The following is a 21,542-nucleotide window of genomic DNA, read 5'->3' as shown; positions in this document are numbered from 1 at the left end:
TCAAGGTTGTACAGGGCCCTGCATTCATAAGGGTCCTGGCTTGGCTTAATGCTCAGGTGTCACTGTCTTGAAATTTTTAATAATTTTTGAGGAAGGGGCCCTGCATTTTCATTTTGCACTAGGCCCACAAATTATACAGTAGGTCCTGCAGAGCACTGAAGGGGACCCAAAAATTTCATTCATTGTTCATTCACTTATTTATTCAACAACAAATAAATGAATTGCTTACTATGAGCCATCCAGTCTCTGGAGACATGATGAAAAAAGGTAGCGAACATGACAGATCCATGACGGAAAATCTTTTAAGAAAATGTTGTTACTTCCAAGAATATTAAAATGTAAATACAGCTATGACATGACATTCTACCTCATCTCCTTAGTTGTAGAGGCTATATGGCCCCGGTCAATTTATTCAACTTCCTAAGCCCTAGTTTACTCACCTAAAAAAAATGACAATAATAATAAGGCCTACTCCTAAGGTTGCTATGGGAATTAAGTGAGATCAAGAACATAAGGTGCTTACAACAGTGCAAGGTACAGGGTAAGTGTTCAATAACGTGAGTGACCATGGTGAATTTCCAGCAGCCAGAATCTCCTGGCACATAGTAAGAGTTCAATAAATGACTGGTTTGGTAAGTGGGTGGTAAAAAGGAAATTTCAGATCTAGATAGTTTTATATGTTCTGTAATGAAACAGATATGGCTATGTATACACATTTATATATATTTAAGGCTTTGATTAGGCCTAGAAGAGAACGTAAAAGTGTATGTACCAAGTTACATTGACTGCAGTCAAATCTGTGTAATAGGATTTGGGGGGAGAGATGTTTGTTTTGTTTTGTGTTTTACTTCATATACTCATTTAAAAACCAAGAATTTAGAAAAATAAAGCTATTAGCATGTTCTGAATATAGTGGCAGATAACAAAGCTTATAGTATATTACAATTCCTCCCTTCTAAGAATTACCCTCCTCCTGTCCAAAATATTTTCATTCAATTTCTCTTTTCTTTCTTTCAGTTCTGACTCTGTCATATTTGCTCTTAATTTTGGGGAAAAAAATCACCGCCTTGACCTGTAAAACAGCTTCCTCATTCATAAAATGAGGCACATAATACAGACAGAGCTTCCTAACTGGTGGACTTTGGTGTGCTGGTGTCCTGAATGTAAGTGAGAAATTGACCCCTCCTGCACGGGGCAGTTGAGAGCAGTCGGGGGCAGCCAGAGCCCTTTGGGCTACTACCTCTGGCCATGAGCAGCCTTGTTTAGGTCTCCTCAGGCACCTGTGCAGAGCAGTCTGAGGTGTATGCCAAAGAAGCAACCAGCACTTACAGTTCTGCTGTCTGCATGCGGCCAAGAAGATGCCACATCTGGCATCTATCTGCAAAGCATCCCACTGCCTGTCATGGACCGAAGATCCTGGAGCCAATGCAGGAGACCCGTGGGGCACAGCACACAGCCTCAGGGGTAATCTGTCAGGGGATGAGAGAGGAGCCTTGGCAGAGTGTAGTTTTCTGGTGGGCTCAGCTCCAGGCAATGCCTTTAATATCTGTCTAAACATATACTGGCCATCTCTATCCCTTGCAGCAGTACAGTCTTTGAATAGGGCCCAGGTTAGCTATTGACAATGCATGCATGTTCTGAAAGCTAGAGTTTCAATGTGGAAATCTTGATATAAAAATGTACTAAAAATGTACTATTGGGATTGAAATTCATTTGCATTATCTTATGAAATTGCAACATATTTGTTAATAAACTAAAAGGAAGAGTTGTAAGAATTGTTATTCTTTAAATATAATTACAATTGTACTTTTTTTTTTTTTTTTTTTTTTTTGGTACGGGGGCCTCTCACTGTTGTGGCCTCTCCCGTTGTGGAGCACAGGCTCCAGACGCACAGGCTCAGCAGCCATGGCACACGGGCCCAGCCGCTCCGCGGCATGTGGAATCTTCCCGGACCGGGGCACGAACCCGTGTCCCCTGCATCGGCAGATGGACTCTCAACCACTGTGCCACCAGGGAAGCCCCCAATTGTACATTTTGAACGGTTGTATAAAATGGTTTTAAATATTTTATCACCCACTCTCTTAGGTGATCAGAGTCCCTCACTGATAATTACTATTCAGAATATGAGTTTATCATTAAAAAAGTCTAGATCATGGGCTTCCCTGGTGGCGCAGTGGTTAAGAGTCCGCCTGCCGATGCAGGGGACATGGGTTCATGCCCCAGTCCGGGAAGATTCCACATGCCACGGAGTGGCTGGGCCCATGAGCCATGGCCACTGAGCCTGCGCATCCGGAGCCTGTGCTCCGCAACGGGAGAGGCCACAACAGTGAGAGTCCCCCGTACCGCAAAACAAAAAAAAAGTCTAGATCAGAAACTGAATAAAGTCATTTCAACCATAAAATCTAATATCAAAGTATATTCACAGGAACAAATTCAAGTCAATTATTAAAACATGTGGAAAATTTTTATTTGAAAGTTTTATCCAAATTCAATTTTTAATATCTTCCCTAATACACTGTATTTTACTTTATCATAATTATTTAATTTAAAGAAAATGTGATAATTTTTTTTTACCATCATTTAGATGCCTCTAAATCTCTTCTTTTATGTAACCTAGTGTGCTGTACAAAAATTAGCATTTTCTAGGACTCCCCTGGTGGTGAAGTGGTTAAGAATCCACCTGCTAATGCAGGGGACACGGGTTCAATCCCTGGTCTGTGAAGATCCCACATGCCGCAGAGCAACTAAGCCTGTGCGCCACAGCTACTGAGCCTGTGCTCTAGAGCCTGCGAGCCACAACTACTGAGCTCATGCACCGCAACTACTGAAGCCCGCGTACCTAGAGCCCGTGCTTGGCAACAAGAGAAGCCACTGCAATGAGAAGCCCGCGCACCGCAACGAAGAGTAGCCCCCGCTCGCTGCAACTAGAGAAAGCCCGTGCACAGCAACATAGACCCAACGCAGCCAAAAATAAATACATAAAATAAATTTTTGTTTTAAATTAGCATTTTCTCTATGTGTTGTGATGTGAAAGAAGTTGAGAGGCCCTGATATAGATTATTCATAAAATCAGTCTGCCACCCCATCCCACCCTAGGACCCTTGTCCTCTGCTCCCTACCCCATATACTCTCTGTCTCTCACATTTCAAAAACAGCCAGGGTTACAAGGATAGAAAACAGCCAAGGTTCAAGTCTGTGTCCAACAGGGTCAAGAACTCCAACAGGGATATTTGTACGAGATACCATGTGGCCCCGGAGGTGGAGAGGAGGCTTAGACAAAAGCATAAAAAATAGCTAATGTCTAAAAACTACAGAATCTGTGTGAACAACATATCTGGGAGGAATCCACATTTTACTGTAGGACAAAAGACCTGAACAAATGGACTGACATACTGTGTTCCTGGATGGAAGTACTTAGTATCCCATCCCCCACCATTTCTCAAATTAATATGAAAACTTCATACAATTCAAAGAAAGAATAACAGAAGTTATTGATTAGAAATAACTTGGTTAGAAAACAACTAGACAAACATGCACTAAAGTGAAGCCAAGTGATCAGTTTTCTTGCAGTTTCTCATAGGTACCTTGGTTTGAATACCATCTCCCTAAGGTCTTTAACGTCACGTTTTTCTACATACTCAGAAGTGACCAAGTTATTCAAGACTATTTCATAGTAATCAAACTCACAAAGCTTTTACATATTAACGAGACACTAAGAGTAGAAATTTTCCCAATATCTCAAATACTATTGTTGGCTATCAGGAGTACCTGATAAGCAGAATATGTAATAATTTGCTTCTGATAATAGAATCAGAGCAACCAGAGGAGGGTTACTTTGCTTGGAGGGTTGTTTTCATCCAAGATACAGTAAGGCCTGGTGACTGGTTTCTGCCCCAGAACAGAGTACCTTTTGTTCGTGTCTCCCAAATCAAACACTATTCCACTTGGGCAATGCTAGATAAACATCAACAACTGTTATTCTTTGTGCTCATTTTCTTCCCCAAACTCTGAGCTGACCATTCCCCACTGGTTAACAACCTGCTTTTCAAACAACTTAGAATATAACTGATTAGATTTCTAATCTTTCCAAGGGAGGGCCTGATCAATTCTAAATGAGATGCTCGTATGGAATGCTACATTAAAATATAGGGCATTTCTTAGCATGGTAGGGAGACCTGTCAACTGTGGTCACTTTTACCAGCACCTTTGCTTCAATACGGATCCACAGATTATTACCTTACAGCTGTCATAGGTGTTGAAGATCACCAAATCTTATCCCCATTTTCATTAAAAAAAAATTCTAAAACTAAAGCTCAGTAAGGTCAAATGACGTAAAGTCACTTGGGAGGCCAAGAAAGAATTAGATCAACTCTTTGATCTTGTTTTACTTCACACGTGAAAATAATTAGGTAAAAATCACTCGCGAATAGGGAGTATATCTGGTGCTCTTACTTCTAGCAATCTTGTAAATCATTCCTTAAATCCAGTCCACGAGAACAGTTCCTTCGGCTCCTTCCACAGTAACTATAAGTGTAAGAAAATAGTGCCGACGTATTTCTTGAGATATCAGTGAGTACCTAATTAACTGACCTCGACCGGTCTCGCCTCAGCTCATTAAGGGTGAAATTTCAGTGTCTCAGCCACGTTTTGAGGCCTTTCCAAGATGCCCATGATTCACATATGTCAGTGTCAGGGATTTTCAGTGCGGGCCCTCACAGTGGGCATCCCAGTCACGGACACCAGGCCCTGCCATTTGGAAACGTGCGAGGAGACGCCGAGGGGCCGAGAGGGCTTTCTTACAACCCTAAAGTACAAGAAAGGAAAATGTGGTTTTATCCAGGCGCCTGAATGAAATGAATTCGATAATGGAGACGGAAAGGCCCACGTGGGGGAGGGGAAAGAAGCGCGAGAAGAAAGGGAAACAGGCCTTTTTCTCCGGTGACGCGCGGTCACGAGGCATTCTCCCGACGTGGGCACCGACCATTGGCGAAAGCCTAGCTGACGTCCTTGCAGCCGCCCGGGCGCGAACGGCGGCAAGGGCGGTGCCGCACTGGAAGTTAGCGAGGCGCGCGCGCTCCCGGGGCCTGCCACGCCCCCGTCCTCTGCCAACCAACCCGCTCGTCCAGTCCCTCTTCGCGCCCAGCTGGCCACGCCCCTTCCCAACTCGCCCCTCCCCCATTAGGCCGGCGGCGCGCGAAAAGCGCGTCACGTGACGGCTAGCCCCGCCTCTTCCTCTCGGTCCCATATTGAACTCGAGTTGGAAGAGGCGAGTCCGGTCTCAAAATGGAGGTAAAACCGCCGCCCGGCCGCCCCCAGCCCGACTCCGGCCGTCGCCGTCGCCGCCGGGGGGAGGAGGTATTAGGGGGAGAGCGGGGGGTTGCTGGGTAGTGGCCGGCAAGGGGGGCCGGGCTCGGTGGGAGTGGGGAGGCCGGGTGGACTGGGTCGGCCCTCCCGCGCTCTGCGTTGAGACGGGCGGCGGGAGGGGGAGGGGAGCGGGCCTCGGAGGCTTCCTTGGGGCTTCTCGCCAGCCTTGCCGTCTCCTTGGGCTGCACAAGTGGTTCCTCGGAGGCGCGGTGTGGCTGGGGAGACCTCGGGAGGGGAGCTGGCCCGCCGGCCGCGCGGCCTCCCATTCGAGGCCGAGGGCGGCATGGCGGGCCTCGGCGGGAGCAGTTGGGAGGAGGCGGTGGGGGAGGGGAGGGGACGAGCAGGCACATCCGGGCGAGCGAGCAGGCGGGCGGCGGCCACATTGACATTGATCCGCTGCCGCGTTACGAAATGGCGCATTGGCACGCAATGGCCGCCGCCTGGCTCCGCCGCCGGGAGAGAGAGCGTGGGATTGGAAGGAAGAGGGAGGAGGAGGCCCAGCAGAGAATGCTGCAAATGGCCTCGAAGCTTGGGGCCTAGTGTTTTCAGTGATGTTCTCCCATCGCGTTTCCAGGCCTTAAAGATCGCTAAGGAGAATTTTACGTCCCGTTCTGTTCCTCGCAGCACTCGGTTGAAAATAATTTTTTTTTTAATTTTGCTGTTTTAAAGTACTTCTTGATCTGCCGTTTTTGCTAAAGTCCTTACGTAGCTTCGTTCCATGTGGGTGAAGTGCCCCATCTCATAGTGTGGATGTAAAATAGGAAGTTGAAATTTTTTCACCTTCGTTTTTCCTATTCTGATGGGTCGGCTCAGGTTGTACTTTCTTGTAATTTTGTTTCAGAGGACTGCAACCAGAGTCGAATTTTTCATTTGTTTGGGATAATTTCATGTGGGTTATTGTTTCTTTCTCTCAACTTTGTGTATTGTTAATTAGATGTATTTAACCGGGACTTGAAAAGATGAGACTAAGTGAATAAACGCTTTAGGCTATTAATCATTTAACATTTTTTCGTGGCATGTGACAGTCTCTTCATATTAAATGCCTTAACGTCTCTCCTTTTAGAAGACACAGGAAGATCTTAGAATGTAAATGTGAGTGCCTCTATTTAAGGACTTCGGATGAAAGTTGTCTTAATGCATATATGTATTAAGTGGTAGTTATGTGATTTGTTAAAGAACTAGTTAAGTTGTAAAACAGTTCAGGCCATATCTTAATTTTTTTTAAATCTCAATTTCTTTTTTACTGTGTTCCTTGTCAGACAGTATACCTAACGTAAGTCCAAACTGCCCTTTTTGTGACCCAGTAAAATGTTGGTTTTGAAAACATTTTTGGCACGTGGTACAAATGCAAATAGAAAATTTTTACGTGGCTGGTTTTTTCCATAGTTTTTTTGGGGGGAAATGCTGGTTTAGCCTTTCATTGAGAAACACTTATTTTCACCTTTTTATTTGCTTGAAGGTGGTGAATTTCTCCATTTTTAAGTTGTAGTTCACAGTCTTGTGGTTTATAATTATATGCTTTTGGGGGTGTAGACTCAGGAGGGAAGATGAGAGAAGAAATGGCATAGATGAAACACTGCATTTACAACACTTCTGGTTTCTTAGAAACTGGTTTCTCAGTAGCCACTTCTAAAATAATCTGTCCCCAGACACTTGTAGTTGTAGCTCAGAATTTCGGGACTTTTGATTCTGGAATTATCTTGGGCTTCAATTTAATTTTTAAGTGATGTTGGCATTTCAAAGTCTGGTTATAGGTTTTCTTGGTCCCTTTAATCAGTTGATGTGTGTGATCCTACTCCAGTTTTTAACTGGAGAAAGTGTTAATGGTACAGGAATTTGATGTTAAAAGTTTATTTGTAGGAGATTAAAAGGTTTGTGCATCTTTGCATTTACCTACTAAACGAAATAATTAAAATATATTGGTTTGTTTCCTCAGGGTCATGATCCAAAGGAACCAGAACAGTTGAGAAAACTGTTTATTGGTGGTCTGAGCTTTGAAACTACAGATGATAGCTTAAGAGAACATTTTGAGAAATGGGGCACACTTACAGATTGTGTGGTAAGTTATTAAGGGAACAAAAGGTTCTTGAAAGAGGGCAGAGGACCTGTTTAGGTGTGTTTCAGTGCTTTAAAATTTTTGTTTTGTAGGTGATGAGAGACCCCCAAACAAAACGTTCCAGGGGCTTTGGTTTTGTTACTTACTCTTGTGTTGAAGAGGTGGATGCAGCAATGTGTGCTCGACCACACAAGGTTGATGGGCGTGTAGTGGAACCAAAGAGAGCTGTTTCTAGAGAGGTATTTTAATAATACCATGTTATGTGACGTGTGAAATTGTTGCAGAATTTTTGAGGGTTTTTTTTTAACTTACATATTTTTTATTTGTAGGATTCTGTAAAGCCTGGTGCCCATCTAACAGTGAAGAAAATTTTTGTTGGTGGTATTAAAGAAGATACAGAAGAATATAATTTGAGAGACTACTTTGAAAAGTACGGCAAGATTGAAACCATAGAAGTTATGGAAGACAGGCAGAGTGGAAAAAAGAGAGGATTTGCTTTTGTAACTTTTGATGATCATGATACAGTTGATAAAATTGTTGGTAAGTAGCAGTTTCTCAGAACTTGAATGGGGAAGCAGAAATGGCTTCTTAGCTCTCTACTAAACTTGCTAAATCGCTTATAACTTTTGTATTGTGCACAATAATAGCATATAAAGTGTATGGTTTAGTTTTCATGAAGTGACTATACGTGTGTAACCAGTATCTGGATTAAGAAATAAATGTTACTAACATCCCAGAACACTCCCTTATCACTACTCAAAGTCACTACCTTTTTGATGTTTTAATAAGTTATATAGTGATAAAGGATATCATTTATGTGTGCTTTTCCAAACATCAAATAACTTTTGTTTGTTTGTTTGATTAAACAAAATTTAGTTCAGAAATACCACACTATTAATGGTCATAATTGTGAAGTGAAAAAGGCCCTTTCTAAACAAGAAATGCAATCTGCTGGATCACAGAGAGGTGAGTAGTACCATATATACATACAAAATAGAGATGAGTAATGTTTGTAAGGTTCTTAAAGAACTTTCCTGCCTGTGTTGAAGGTCGTGGAGGTGGATCTGGCAACTTTATGGGTCGTGGAGGAAACTTTGGAGGTGGTGGAGGTAACTTTGGCCGTGGTGGAAACTTTGGTGGAAGAGGTAGGACAGTTACCTTATTTCTAAGAACATGTCTACCTAAGTGTTATTGGTAAGTTGAATATATTCATTTAATTCACACTTTGCTTTTTTTCAGGAGGGTATGGTGGTGGAGGTGGTGGCAGCAGAGGTAGTTATGGAGGAGGTGATGGTGGATATAATGGATTTGGAGGCGACGGTACGTTTTTTAATGTTTGATGTTTTGATTTTGTTTCTATACTTTATTAAGAATGAAAGTGTTTGTTTACATTTTCCTAATTTAAAACTTGTGTGGCTTGACCATTAAAGTATGCTTTTAAACTAATATCATGGAAAAGTAGACCTTAAAGCCCTAAAGATTAAACATTACCTAGTTCTTTTTGGCTGATAAGATTTATTGTACTAGCAGTTGAGGTGGAATTATAGGTCTCAGAGGAGACTGTTCACTATTTTCCTTAGGGAGATTTTTTAAAATTGAGGCAATTTTTTAATATCAAAAGATTTAAGCATTCATCTTAATTGTTCCTAGCCCAGATTCTTGCTGTTCTATTAGCCAGGTATTACCAGGCTTTAGAGTGTTAAATCAATTTATTGACCTGTTTTCTGGGGGCTTAAAAGTATGGTAAACTAGCATTCAATAACTTGACCCTCTGTACATTTATATTTTTGTCTGACAACCCAATTTGTTGTTCTAGGTGGTAACTATGGCGGTGGTCCTGGTTACAGTAGTAGAGGAGGCTATGGTGGTGGTGGACCAGGATATGGAAACCAAGGTGGTGGATATGGTGGCGGTGGTGGAGGATATGATGGTTACAATGAAGGAGGAAATTTTGGAGGTGGTAGACTTTCACTTGTTTTGAATATTCAATAGTTTTTATAGTTTCTTACAGATGTTTAAAAACATGTTAAAACAGCATTTGGTCAAATTTGATGTTTTATAATAGAAAATACTCAAATGGTGAGAAATTAAACTGTTCTTATTTTGCTGGCAATTTAGTAAATTGGCAAAGTGTATTCAACTCTTACTTTTGTATTGAAATGGACATTTATCGGTAATGTTCGTTGCCTGAATTTTAGTTAACTCTAGGTACTTTTAAGCTGGACAGATGGGAACTGTAAATTGAATGTGCAGATATGTTGAATTGGGTGTCATCTGGAGTCTAGGTGACAAAAATACTTTGAGTCTTAATATGTCAGGTGTGTTGCAGACTCTTAAGCAGCTCTGCATCATTCCACGATGCTATAAAGAACTTCGTCATGAATGCACTGAGTTTTGTTGAACTGTATTGATGTATCAACAACAGGTTTTTCTTAACAGTCAACTTGAAATGCTTTTTTGTCATTGATTTAAAAGTTAAACGGTATCAGAATTACGGTGAATCAAACACAATTTTGATGCTATTTAGTGGTATGAAGGAGAGAATGTGTTAGCGTGTAACATCTAATATAAACAAAATACGGTAGCTGTCTAAATACATAGTGTTTTGAGCCAGCTTTCACTCTTTGTTTTTCCTCTCCTGCCTATGTTTGAGGCCTGCTAGTGGGCCTCTGTAGTGAAAAGAGTTTGGTAGCTCTGTAAAATCTCTTTTCAAAGCATTGTGTGTAAGTGTCAGAGCACATGCTGCCACGATTGTCAAAAGATGACGAGTACATGTATTAAAAAAGGAAAATAATTGTGTAGGTCAGCCACAAATAAAACCTTTGTAATTTCAGGTAACTATGGTGGTGGTGGGAGTTATAATGATTTTGGAAATTACAGTGGACAACAGCAATCAAATTATGGACCCATGAAGGGGGGCAGTTTTGGTGGAAGAAGCTCGGGAAGTCCCTATGGTGGTAAATAATTTTTTTTTCTATCAAAATTTTTCATAGCCTTTTAAATTAAAAACTCATGTGATTCTTTAAAATCTTTGTATGTTTCCAGGTGGTTATGGATCTGGTGGTGGAAGTGGTGGATATGGTAGCAGAAGGTTCTAAAAACTCAGAAGAAAAGGGTAGGTATCTTTAAATTTTTATCATGATGATAAAGAATATGTGGAACTGTTCACTGAGTGTAATAATTTTTTTATCCTGTATTATTCAACAGGCTACAGTTCTTAGCAGGAGAGAGAGCGAGGAGTTGTCAGGAAAGCTGCAGGTTACTTTGAGACAGTCGTCCCAAATGCATTAGAGGAACTGTAAAAATCTGCCACAGAAGGAACGATGATCCATAGTCAGAAAAGTTACTGCAGCTTAAACAGGAAACCCTTCTTGTTCAGGACTGTCATAGCCACAGTTTGCAAAAAGTGCAGCTATTGATTAATGCAATGTAGTGTCAATTAGATGTACATTCCTGAGGTCTTTTATCTGTTGTAGCTTTGTCTTTTTCTTTTTCTTTTCATTACATCAGGTATATTGCCCTGTAAATTGTGGTAGTGGTACCAGGAATAAAAAATTAAGGAATTTTTAACTTTTCAATATTTGTGTAGTTCAGTTTTTCTACATTTTAGTACAGAAACTTTAACAAAATGCAGTTTTGAAGGTGTTTCCTTGTGAGTTAACAAGTAAAGAAGATCATTGTTAATTACTATTTTGTATGAATTTTGCTAAAGTTAACTGTAAAGAAACACCTGCTGACTTGCAGTTTAAGGGGATCTATTCTCCCCATTTCCAAACCATGAAATGAATGGGCTCTGACATGTGGAGAGAATAGATATTTGTATGTTTGCAATGTGTGTTTTAGATAATAGAATTGGGTATTTAAATTAGCATATTTGTGAATTTAATAGCATTAAGATTTACTTCAAATGAAAAATCTCAAAATTCCTATTTGGTTTTTGTGCATTTTCTTTCAAAATGTAATCATATGATTTTAGTGTATTAGCTTTGCTGAGAGTCCTAGCTGTGTTTAGAACATCTCCATTCTACATTCACCTTGGTCACATGTGAACTGCTGCCATAGTTTTATTTGGGTGTAAAGAATGTCTCCTGCCCTCTGTTTAAATTCTGGAAAGGGATAGTGAATGTTTTCCGTTTCCTCCTACCTTAAGAAACATTCTTAAAATCTTCAAAATACAGGACCACTAAGCGTACTCTATCTGAGCGAATTAGTGGCTACCTTTTTTTTTCTTTTTAAAGCACAAGAGGCCCATAAATCTTCAGTTATTTTCCTTGGTTTAATATATATTTTTTTGATACAAGCTCTCAGAGCGAGAGAATAAAAATCATGCATTGTTGAACCCTTAACTGGCTGGCATGCTTTCCTGTTTGTACCCTCTGCATTATACTGGATGAAACCAAGGATAGTCTAGATATAATCATCCCAAGTGATTACTGCAGTAGAAGTGTAGCACAGTTGCTTAGTACAAACAAGCTTTTCACTTCCTCAAGACCTGAATTCAAATTTGGATAGTCAGAGTTTGTACTCACTAAAAATCCCAAAGAACACACTGTTATTTCCATGTGTATGCTTGAACCTAAGTCATGTTGGTATGAGTTTACAATTTGTTTGGAAGACCCTGGTTGAGAAGAGTCTTCGATAACAAGGTCATATATATATATATATATATATAAACCAATGTCTACTGTTTTGCGCCAGCTAGTGCTTAAAATTTCATTCGAGCCCTAAGTATGTGCCCTGCTGTTATTATTTCTTCGGTAGTTGAACGTTAAATTTGAGATTCTTATTTTTGTTTTAAGAAGTACTAAGCAAAACAAGCAATAAAAGGGGGGATGGGGCGTGCTAGTGTTTGAATATGCTCTCGTTGCTCTAATTCTGTGCCTCTGTGCATTAATATTTGGATGCATGCAATGCCAGCATGGAAATCGGTCTTCACAGACACTGCAGTTTTCCAGAAAACACTCACAAACCAATAAATGTAACAGACAACATTCCATTTGTTAATGGACATATGTGAATAAGCAGTGTAGAAAATAGGCTAATTATTAGAAAATGGTTAAGTCTTTAACAACTTCAAGTGTTGGTTATATAAATGGACACTGTCAATGTTCATAACTTAAACCTGGGTACCTGGTCAAAATAATGCTTGGGAAACATTTTATTAAAATTAAGCTAAATTGTCTCAAGTTCTTTTATTCATATAATAAAGGTTGAAGGAATGGGGGAGATTAACATTTCCTGTTTCTATGTTTGTGAAATTGTTTGACACAACCTTGACAGTATCCTTTAATGGCATATGAGGTTAATTTGTACTGTTAACAAACTTTCTGTGTTCTGGAACTAGTTTAATAGTGAAAATATTGTCAGTAAGTTGATGTTTGCAACCTATAAGCAGGTGAAATCTGTGTATGTGACCTGTTTATAAGTTGTATTAGCTTAGTTCTTGTGAACAGTGTGGAAAAGTTAAGCCATGAGGAGAGCGATTTAACCAGCTTTAAAGGACCTAAGATGTGCTTTTTAAGCACAGTGTGGATCAAAGGAGACTCACTAAGACAGGACTTCAGCAGCCTTTTGAGTATGGACAAGTCAGCATAAATAAAGAATGACAAGGCAGCAGCAAGAGCTTCAACTACAGAGAAGTGAAGGCATAAGATACTATGGTGATAGTGAGCAACTTTCCAAAAGCTAGTTAAATCTGCTTATTACAACTGAAATATCGAAGAAAGTCTAGCAGGAAGGAGCTCTTCGCCTTTTGGAACACCAATGAGAGATAGTTGGCCACAGTCACTAGGTCTAGCATTTAGACCTGCAAGGAAGGGCAATAAGCATTAGGTAAGGCTTGAATTTGAATTTTTTCACTAATTAAAGAGTAATTTTTTGTAAAGCAAGGTAAGAGTAATTTTTTTGATTTGCAGGTTGAATGAGAACCCTACTTGCCTAAATGAGGAATGTCTTTCCTACCATCTTAAATACGAAGGTTTCTGGCTGGGTAAGGTTTGTAGCTTACACTAAAGCCTGATGACACCATTTGTTTCCCTATAAATTTATATTACATATTTTAAAACTATTAGATACATTGGCAAAATTGTTCAGCTGAAAAGTTTATCTTGGAACCACATTGAACACATTTTAAACAGTTTTAAAATTTTCCCTGCAGTAACCGTGAGTGTTCATCTTGAGTCAGATATATACAATTCATTGTTGGTGTCTTTAGGATAAAGTCAATTTTTGACAAGAGAAAGAGTGACCAGGTTTTTTTTAAAGAATTTTTGTAATAAGCATGACATGTAACAGAAGCATTACGCTTCATTACTCATTCTAGAGAAAAGAAAATCTTGGAATGAAATTTCAAAACTGTCAGATCATACAGATATAAAAATGGTCTTCGTTCAAGTGGCCTCATACATAAATAAGTTCTCTCACATACGACTTCAGGGAATTATTTGGACTAATAGGATAAACTTTTGGTTCTTTTTTAGGTTTCTTTGTGTTTAATCTGTTAATCAGAGGCAGTGGGGGCCTAATTCCACTAAAGCTCCTTTTTAAGACAACCTTTCCCAAAGAATAGTTAAAACATTACCCAATTACTACACAAATCAGATGCTGGTTGTTCATAAGGGCTATTATTGCTGTCCCAAAAGGGCTTGTTAAAATTTGAGGTTTGATGTTAATTCACTTTTTAAAAAATAACACTTTGGGGGGGACAGATGGTTAAAATAAAACTAGTTTCTAAATTATAGTAAGTCAAGTTATTTATATACAGGAGCAGTTAGGTTGCCACAGATTTTATTTTCAGAAAATAACTGGTTGGGTCTCTTTCTGTATCTATCTAAATCAGGACTGAATTTCTACACACCACCATAGAATGAAGTGTTGAATAAGGTAAATAGCCTTTTAATGATAATTTTTCTTTACAACATGGTTTTTAATGAAGCAAACTTCCTAAGATAGGAAATATTTTCTTTTTTAAAGGCATTGTTCTTTTGCAGTCCATCTCCTTTATGAAATAAAGTGATTTTACTTAAATGTAGTTCCACTGTCATTTCTGAAAAATACGATGCTCTTAAGTCATAACACCAGTAAACGAAGGAAGTTATACAAGGGAAAAATGGTCAAGGCAAACCTTAACTCATTTTGTCAAAGCAACTCATAGGTTACAGCTTCCCACACTACATTTCTTCTGAAAAAGCTCATTTTACACTCGTCCTAAAGAACAAAAACTATGGTAACAAAGACCATTTGTTAAGGAACTGAACAGTTGAAATACACTTGGTTTTAAGAGTTCTAATATTTAAGTCACCATTTGAAACATTTCTAATTAAATGCCAGTATCTCTTGGAATTCCAGTAATTGATGTCACAAAGTAGTGAGTAAGCATGCTAATGTGCAGGGGTAATGTAAGGATTGTTAGCCTATATAAATATCCAAGATTACTTTTAAATCTCAATGTTTTACTCTGATTTATAAGACTTAAGAGGTGGTCTGTAATGGATTCAAATGTTTCATTTGTAGTATAATGAAATGTTTACAGAAAGAACTTTTTCATTAAAATATTTTTAGAAATGTGTGTGTTGTTTTGTCACTTCACAGTGTTCATGTGACTTAAATGCTGTATAGGTGGACATTGCATACTTTACCAGTAAGTAAAAAACAGGAAACTTGGCATGAGCCTTCACATTATCAGTTGATTTAAAGGATGTAGATTTTATTCAGTGGAAAACAGATCACATGAGAAGTAGGTGTGGGGAAAAAGCTTATTGCCATGTAAGGATTTAATTCTTAAAGGACAGAATACATGAGATACTTGGGTGATTGGTGAGTCAGTGAACTTTCTTTGGAGAAAAATTGTGGGTAAGGACAATTATGTGAACGGTAATTTGGGAGAATGGTGAAATGAGGGTTCAAAATGTTGGAAGGTACTGTGTGTTTTTTGTTTTTGGAGGTACTTGGTTTCTTAATCTTGAGAAAGGCAATTGAGCATTTTGTGGTGTGAAGGTGGGTCGGGGAAAACTTTAATAAAATTTAGTAGTAGTAAACTATCGTTATGCAGTTTAACCCAAGTGATAATGTGTCAGTTTGACAAATTGAGGGAATTCCCTGGCAGTCCAGTGGTTAGGATTCTATGCTTCCACTTCAGGGAGCCCCGGTTCAATCCCTAGTTGGGGAACTAAGATATTTTGGGCAGCACACCCCCAAAAAAATTTGACAAATTTGTGAGGTATGGTTTTGATGTGATTTTTTTTTTTTTAATTTTCATACCACACTTATTTGGGTTCATAGCATTGATAGCTGTTAACATGTGAAATGCTTTGTGAATTGAAGCCATGTGAGGATTTTAGGATTTTGCTTGTATACATTTTGCTTGTATTCTGTGTAGCTGTAAGTGCCTTATAATTCCAGTTTAATGCTTGAGTTGTAAAATAACGTTTATCTTTATTTTCTCAGAGTGAAAATACATTAAATGAAACTGCAAAATGTTCAGGCAACAAGATAAATGTGGAATCTCCCGTGTACTCATTACAAACTGCAATTAAAATTTTTTTGGAGGATTAGTGTTTTGCAAAAGCGGGGTCCTGTAAATACACTAGGTTAATTAAACTTGGAACTGAATTAAAAGTACCAAGGGTTCGGGGAAGAGTAAGGTAATAGGTAATATATGCCATTTTTGCTTAATATATTTTCAATCAGGTAATGGTAAGGGTGCATTAAACTGCATTCACCTGGTAGAAGTTAAGTGGGCATGGTACTGAAGGCTAGGAAATAACGGATTTACCTGTATGTACTATTTTACTTCTGAAATTTACTGGTAATAAATGTGGATAGTGTTATGTATAAGGAAGTGGACAGCTTAATGAGAAATGGTTAAATTTCACTACATCCATGTGTATAGCCAATACAATTAATAAGGGTTTATCACAAAGATGAAAAATTGTATCACATATCAACTATATCTGAAAATCAGAATACACGGAATTTTCATTTTTAAAAATACATTGTATTAGTCTATTCCACCAACAAATGTTGAGTAAACTGCATCAAAAGAACTGATAGGTTATTTGGATTTAATCTCAGTTTTCTACTCAATATCCTTATTTAGTAGGTATCAGAAAAATGCAATCAGGATTTTGTTTGATTCTGAGATGCCAGATTTTGCCTATCGGGAAAAATTTTAAGTTCAGAACTAACACGGTGGTTTGTGACCTTGATCAGGTTGTCTGGGGTTTCCTTTTTTATGCCATGCTCCCCTTGGCAGTTTGGTGATGGTAGCAGACCTCTTAGAATGTTTTTTTTATACGCGTTAAATGTTACTTTTAAGGTAGTTAACCAAAAATCAGGTTTGATTCGGTAATATGTACTCTTAAGTATCAGGTAAGGTTAGTGGTGGGTCTGACTACTAACTTAGAAGTTGTGATGGTTAAGTGGTATTTTGAGATGCTTGGCAACAGTAACCTGATATTATCTGCTCATAAGTGTGAAGGTGGTTAAATGGGATAATGCGTTTAAAGAGCTTAAGCTGGCTCTTGGTCCATGGTCCCTAAAGATAGTATTCTTGGTAATAGTCATGTGCTGAAGCGATGCCTAAATTTTAAAGGGTGACAAAGTTAATGCCAATGGGAGGTTTTTTCCTCCACATAGGATTAAAGTTCTTGTCTTTAATTTTTTTCCAGTTCTCAAAGTGTTAAAAAGCTGGAATTGGCCTGATAAATATCTTTAAAGTAAAAATAAGAATATTTTGTATATGTTCTGAGACTTAGAAGAATGGGTATGGAAGTATTATAAGGTACATTTGAGCAGCTACTCCACAGACTTCAAGAAAATCTCGGCAAGAATTTTATATAACAAATGCAGTGTCATGCAGTTAAGATTTCTAATAGGGTGTACCTCAATGTAAAAGGCATAGGTACACATTTTAAAATTAGGAACTGTTCAAGTAAGGTTTAACAGTTGGAGAGCCAAGTTTAATCTGAGGAGTCAGATAAACATTTCATGATCAAGAGGTGAAATCTACTTCTAGTCATGGGTCAGGATTTGTTAGATTTTAAAATTTTAGTTCTATGTAATGCAGCATGTATAGTACTTCAGAGTAATTTTTAGGCACTGAAAGGTGGTGGTCAGTTATCTTCAACTTGCAAAGTTCTGAAGTTTGACTAACGAATGCGTGAGTGAAGGCATCTGGTTTCATGATAGTAGAAATCTGGTCTGCCTAGGTGTTCTTCGCCCTTGTGTGTGGGGGGGAGTAGATAGTAGTAGGTGCAAGTTAACTCCACGTGCTCCAGATGGGGGCTGCTGTTAACAGATTGCCATCACTCCCACCCATAATTTTGTTTAAGGGCACTTTATTAGAAATGAGATTTTTGTCTTCTGAGGTTGGAAAAGTGATGTGTCTTCCAGGGATCTCTAAAACACCACTATGGGAAGGAATTCTTGACCACACAGGACAGACCACAGAATCTCCACATTTGAATGCCTAGATAGTCCTTGAAGTCGTTTTCAACCCTGAACTTTACAGCCGGCTGAGTCAAATTCTTATTAAGCTGGTTTGACTTTAGTTTCTTTCACTTGCAACTAAAAGGCATGCTAATAAAAGGCTGAAGAAAAAAGTCTCATTTATAGCGTGCTTACTATTAGCTAGGGTCAGTGCTTCTTGTGGAGTAATTCACTGCATACTTATCCCTGCTTTACAGATGAAGCAGCCTCGGTGCTTTGCCTCACTGGAGGTCATTCTTGGAAAATGGTAGCAGCCCAGGCAGTCTGGCTCTAGGGCCTGTGGACCTGTACACTATATTGCGCCTGATGGATTGATAGGACTTTTGGTGAATAACCTGCACGTAGTGCTTATTTTAAATATGCTGAGCCCTCAGATGACTTCCATTTACCCACTTCAAAATGAAACCAAGCAAGACGTGAATATCTGACCAGATGAAGAAAATGATCAGTGCTGTGAATGGTTTCTTGGGTAGCCTGCAGAGTCTCAAAATTTTGAGGGGCCTTGCTATTGTACCTGCTGTTTACATGTTTAATCACTGGATATGTCCCAAAGTGAACTGGTTTTCCCACCTAAATCTTCAAGCCACAGTCTTAACCATCTCTGGGCAACTCAGTTCTTTCAATGTTCAAGTCCTTGAGCCTGCCTTCATCCTGCATCCATTCTATTGGAAAATCCTTTTAGTTCCTCCTTTGAAACATGCAGAATCCAGTGCCTTCTCACTACTGCTATCACTCTAAACCAAGACACCATACTCCATGTGACTATTTCAGAGCCTCCCCATTGGTCTCCTACCTTTACCCTTTAGACTACTGCCAACATACAAGGCAGAGGAAACTCAGAGGAGGCAGAGGAAACTTTAACTCAGATGTACCCCTACTTAACACTGCCAGTAGTTCTCCACAAGGTAAAAGCAAAGGTTATGAAGGCTTAACAAGGATTTGTGCCATGTGCTTTTCTACTCATCCACCCTTTTTCTCCCCCTCCATGTTCAGCCATATATTTTCTCAAACAGGCCTCAGAGCCTTCCAACTTCCTGTGTCTGTAATACTCTGTTAGTAGGATGGTTCTCCCACACCTTCAAATGTATGGCATATATCTTGATAGGAGTAAAAGAACCGGTGTTTTCATGTCAAAGTATATAGAGCATTTTTTTTTAGTTGAGATATACTTGCTGCTGAAGAGAAAGTGGTTTTTTTTTGCGGTACGCGGGCCTCTCAACGTCGTGGCTTCTCCCGTTGCGGAGAACAGGCTTCGGATGCGCAGGCTCAGCGGCCGTGGCCCACGGGCCCAGCCGCTCCGCGGCATGCAGGATCTTCCCATTCCCAGGGCGTGAACCCGTGTCCCCTGCATCGGCAGGCGGACTCTCAACCACTGCGCCACCAGGGAAGCCCGAGAAAATCTTTTTGATATATTCCATTTCCCTGTATTTCCCGTACCAATTTAGTGTAGTGCTTTCCATATTATTGTCATAAAAGATTGTGAATGAACTTCAAAGAAATAATTTAACGGTCATAATATTCCTTTATTAGTACCAGCTTTTCAACTAAATTGTCTTTTGCTAGAGCTAAACAATTTAATATAAAAAATGCCATTTTTTTGTTCATACAGTATTTATTTAAAAAAGTACAGTGGTTAGTTTTGCAACAATTTGCTTTTAGCCAGATGTATCATATAAATCTATGAAAGTAACAAATGAGATAAGAACAGTATAAATAAGGAGTTTTTGTAGTATTTACATGTATATAGAAACTAGCCCCAATGGTGTTTTAAGAAATTAAGTTTGCAGTTAAAGTGAAACTACTGATTCAGCATACTGATAACTTATTTTAATGCTTCTTAAAGTTTTATATTTTCTACACTAGTTTTGACTATAATTTTGCATAGAATTACTTATAAAGTATATTTCTGCATTTCACATCACAGTAGGAGCTTTTAGTATAACAGTACAACAACAAAAAAAACCCACTAGCTCAGAAAAGGTCAGATCTGCTCAAATCTAGTTTTTCTTAGTATCTGGCTTCTTACTTTTGGGAACAAGGAATACATTGCCATCTCTCGTTTGCTGCAAGGAGTATTCACTTGGGGAGTACGGCTTTCCATCTTCATCACGTAGCATGCTGAAGACTTCAAGATACAAGGTGCTGAGTTGTTTTTTCAGTAGATGGAGGCTTTTGTCATTTTCTCCTTTTTCTTTGAGCAATTTTTCTTTTTCATCTTTTAAATGATCTAAATCTTGCTCCAGTTCCACTATATTTTCCAGTTTTCTTTTTCTGCAGTTCTGAGCAGCCACTTTATTCTTACCCCTCCTACGTATGTCTCTAATTAATGCAAGTTGAGCCTCGTTGAATTGCTCCTTGGACATCATTTCATTGAAGTCATCAACTGGGAGGTTAATGATTTTTTCTACAGGGAATGGGATATGGAGAGCTTTTGCCCGTAGCTCATCTCTTGTGAGATGAGCCTCCAAGCGGCTTGAATGTTTGTCTTTTGTGAATGGGGTTTTTCGATGACCAGGACTTACAGGCACTTCTTTCTTTGGTGTATTTTCACACTGGGCATCACACACTGGAGCACTGTTCCTCCGAGATGATGACAAGGGTTGGACTGTATCCCCAGAAGGCCTTACTGGCTGTGTTTTAGGACCCTTCTGTTTGACACTTCCAGGAGAACTATCTATTTCTTCCATTTCAGAATCACTGAAGCCAAGCAGTGTGTCTCCACAGATGGTAGATTCCACTGAGTGTTCAGGTGATGCCATGCTGGGACTTGTGTTCAGTGATATGCCAGAGTCAGAATCATTGAATTCTGCTGTTGCACTTTCAGGGTGGTTTTGGTTGAAGGCTTTACAAAGTGATAGATCAGAGATATCAATGGGCCCGTTTAGAAGTTCAGAGAGTGACTGGCTTAAAGTAGCAGAGGAGGGCATGCTGTTGCTGGTACTGGGCTCTGCTATGAAAGCGGAATAAAATTCATCACCAAAATCTGTATTTACTGTGGCATTTGAAGTTAATGAGTTCACTGTCAACTGGCTGGATTCTTCTGTGGAGAGGATGCTGCTGAAGGAATCCTCAAAAGCACTGAGAAAATGTGGACTGCAGTTACCTACTTCTTTTTCCAATGAGGGGATTGATGAATAGAAATGATAATTGTTGTTAATTTCCGCCAGTTTGGTTTCTGGACTTGGAACCATGCTAGTCTCAGCCAGTTTGTCACTTTGAATATTAAGACACTGCATGGAAAAGAAGTTTATACTATGTTAAGTCAAGGTTAAGCTATTTTTAATAGCTGATAATCCATATCTGATGGTAATCTCTCCCCACCCCCATTCACACCAGGCTCTTCTAGAATTCAGAGGTAATTCCCATTTCCAACAGATACTTATGCCTAAGCATATGTATTATTTTCAGAGTTCCCAGATCAGACTTCAGGTTTATAACCTGATCTGTCCCTCAAGACATCCAGTCCATTTAACTAACAAAAGTTCACTGAAGTGAGCATGGGCAGCTCTCATGACTAATTTAAAAGCACCCTCCAATCCTTCCTATAAGTAGGTGGCATATAAATAATAAATAACTGGAATGACTAATTTAAAGGGACTGAATATAAAATAGCATCTTTGGTATTTATTATATT

At 39.2% G+C, this 21,542-nt stretch overlaps 2 protein-coding genes across 14 annotated transcripts in view; one reads left to right on the top strand and one right to left on the bottom strand.

Moving 5' to 3' along the window:
- Positions 1–5,180: 5,180 nt before the first annotated feature.
- Positions 5,181–16,255, top strand: HNRNPA3 (heterogeneous nuclear ribonucleoprotein A3). 6 transcript variants are annotated; one of them, XR_003437213.1, is made up of 13 exons: positions 5,216–5,355; positions 7,301–7,423; positions 7,513–7,659; positions 7,750–7,960; positions 8,297–8,386; positions 8,470–8,565; positions 8,660–8,740; positions 9,237–9,377; positions 10,255–10,377; positions 10,466–10,535; positions 13,336–13,409; positions 14,259–14,302; positions 15,866–16,255. XR_003437213.1 is itself a non-coding variant. In XM_027127459.1 (11 exons), exons 1-10 carry the CDS (start codon positions 5,284–5,286, stop codon positions 10,516–10,518), a joined length of 1,137 nt encoding a protein of 378 aa, XP_026983260.1. In that variant the 5' UTR covers positions 5,216–5,283; the 3' UTR covers positions 10,519–10,535; positions 13,336–14,987. The 6 variants fall into 6 exon arrangements, 4 of the variants coding, with proteins under 4 accessions (XP_026983286.1, XP_026983260.1, XP_026983275.1 ...); XR_003437212.1 differs by lacking the exon at positions 15,866–16,255 and having other exon boundaries at positions 14,259–14,983; XM_027127459.1 differs by lacking the exon at positions 15,866–16,255 and having other exon boundaries at positions 13,336–14,987.
- Positions 16,256–19,410: 3,155 nt separating this feature from the next.
- Positions 19,411–21,542, bottom strand: part of NFE2L2 (NFE2 like bZIP transcription factor 2) — a 76,193-nt gene continuing 74,061 nt past the window's right edge. For all 8 annotated transcript variants that reach the window (XM_027127372.1, XM_027127429.1, XM_027127412.1 and 5 more), the window contains one exon: positions 19,411–21,138. In XM_027127372.1, the coding sequence (XP_026983173.1) occupies positions 19,906–21,138 (1,233 nt within the window). In that variant the 3' untranslated portion in view covers positions 19,411–19,905. The remainder of the gene's footprint in view (positions 21,139–21,542) is intronic.

Source organism: Aethalodelphis obliquidens, unplaced genomic scaffold, assembly GCF_003676395.1.
Source record: "Aethalodelphis obliquidens isolate GAN/ISIS:26980383/991018 unplaced genomic scaffold, ASM367639v1 scaffold2, whole genome shotgun sequence".
Lineage (NCBI taxonomy): Eukaryota > Metazoa > Chordata > Mammalia > Artiodactyla > Delphinidae > Aethalodelphis > Aethalodelphis obliquidens.
This window is presented reverse-complemented; position numbering and strand designations above follow the sequence as displayed.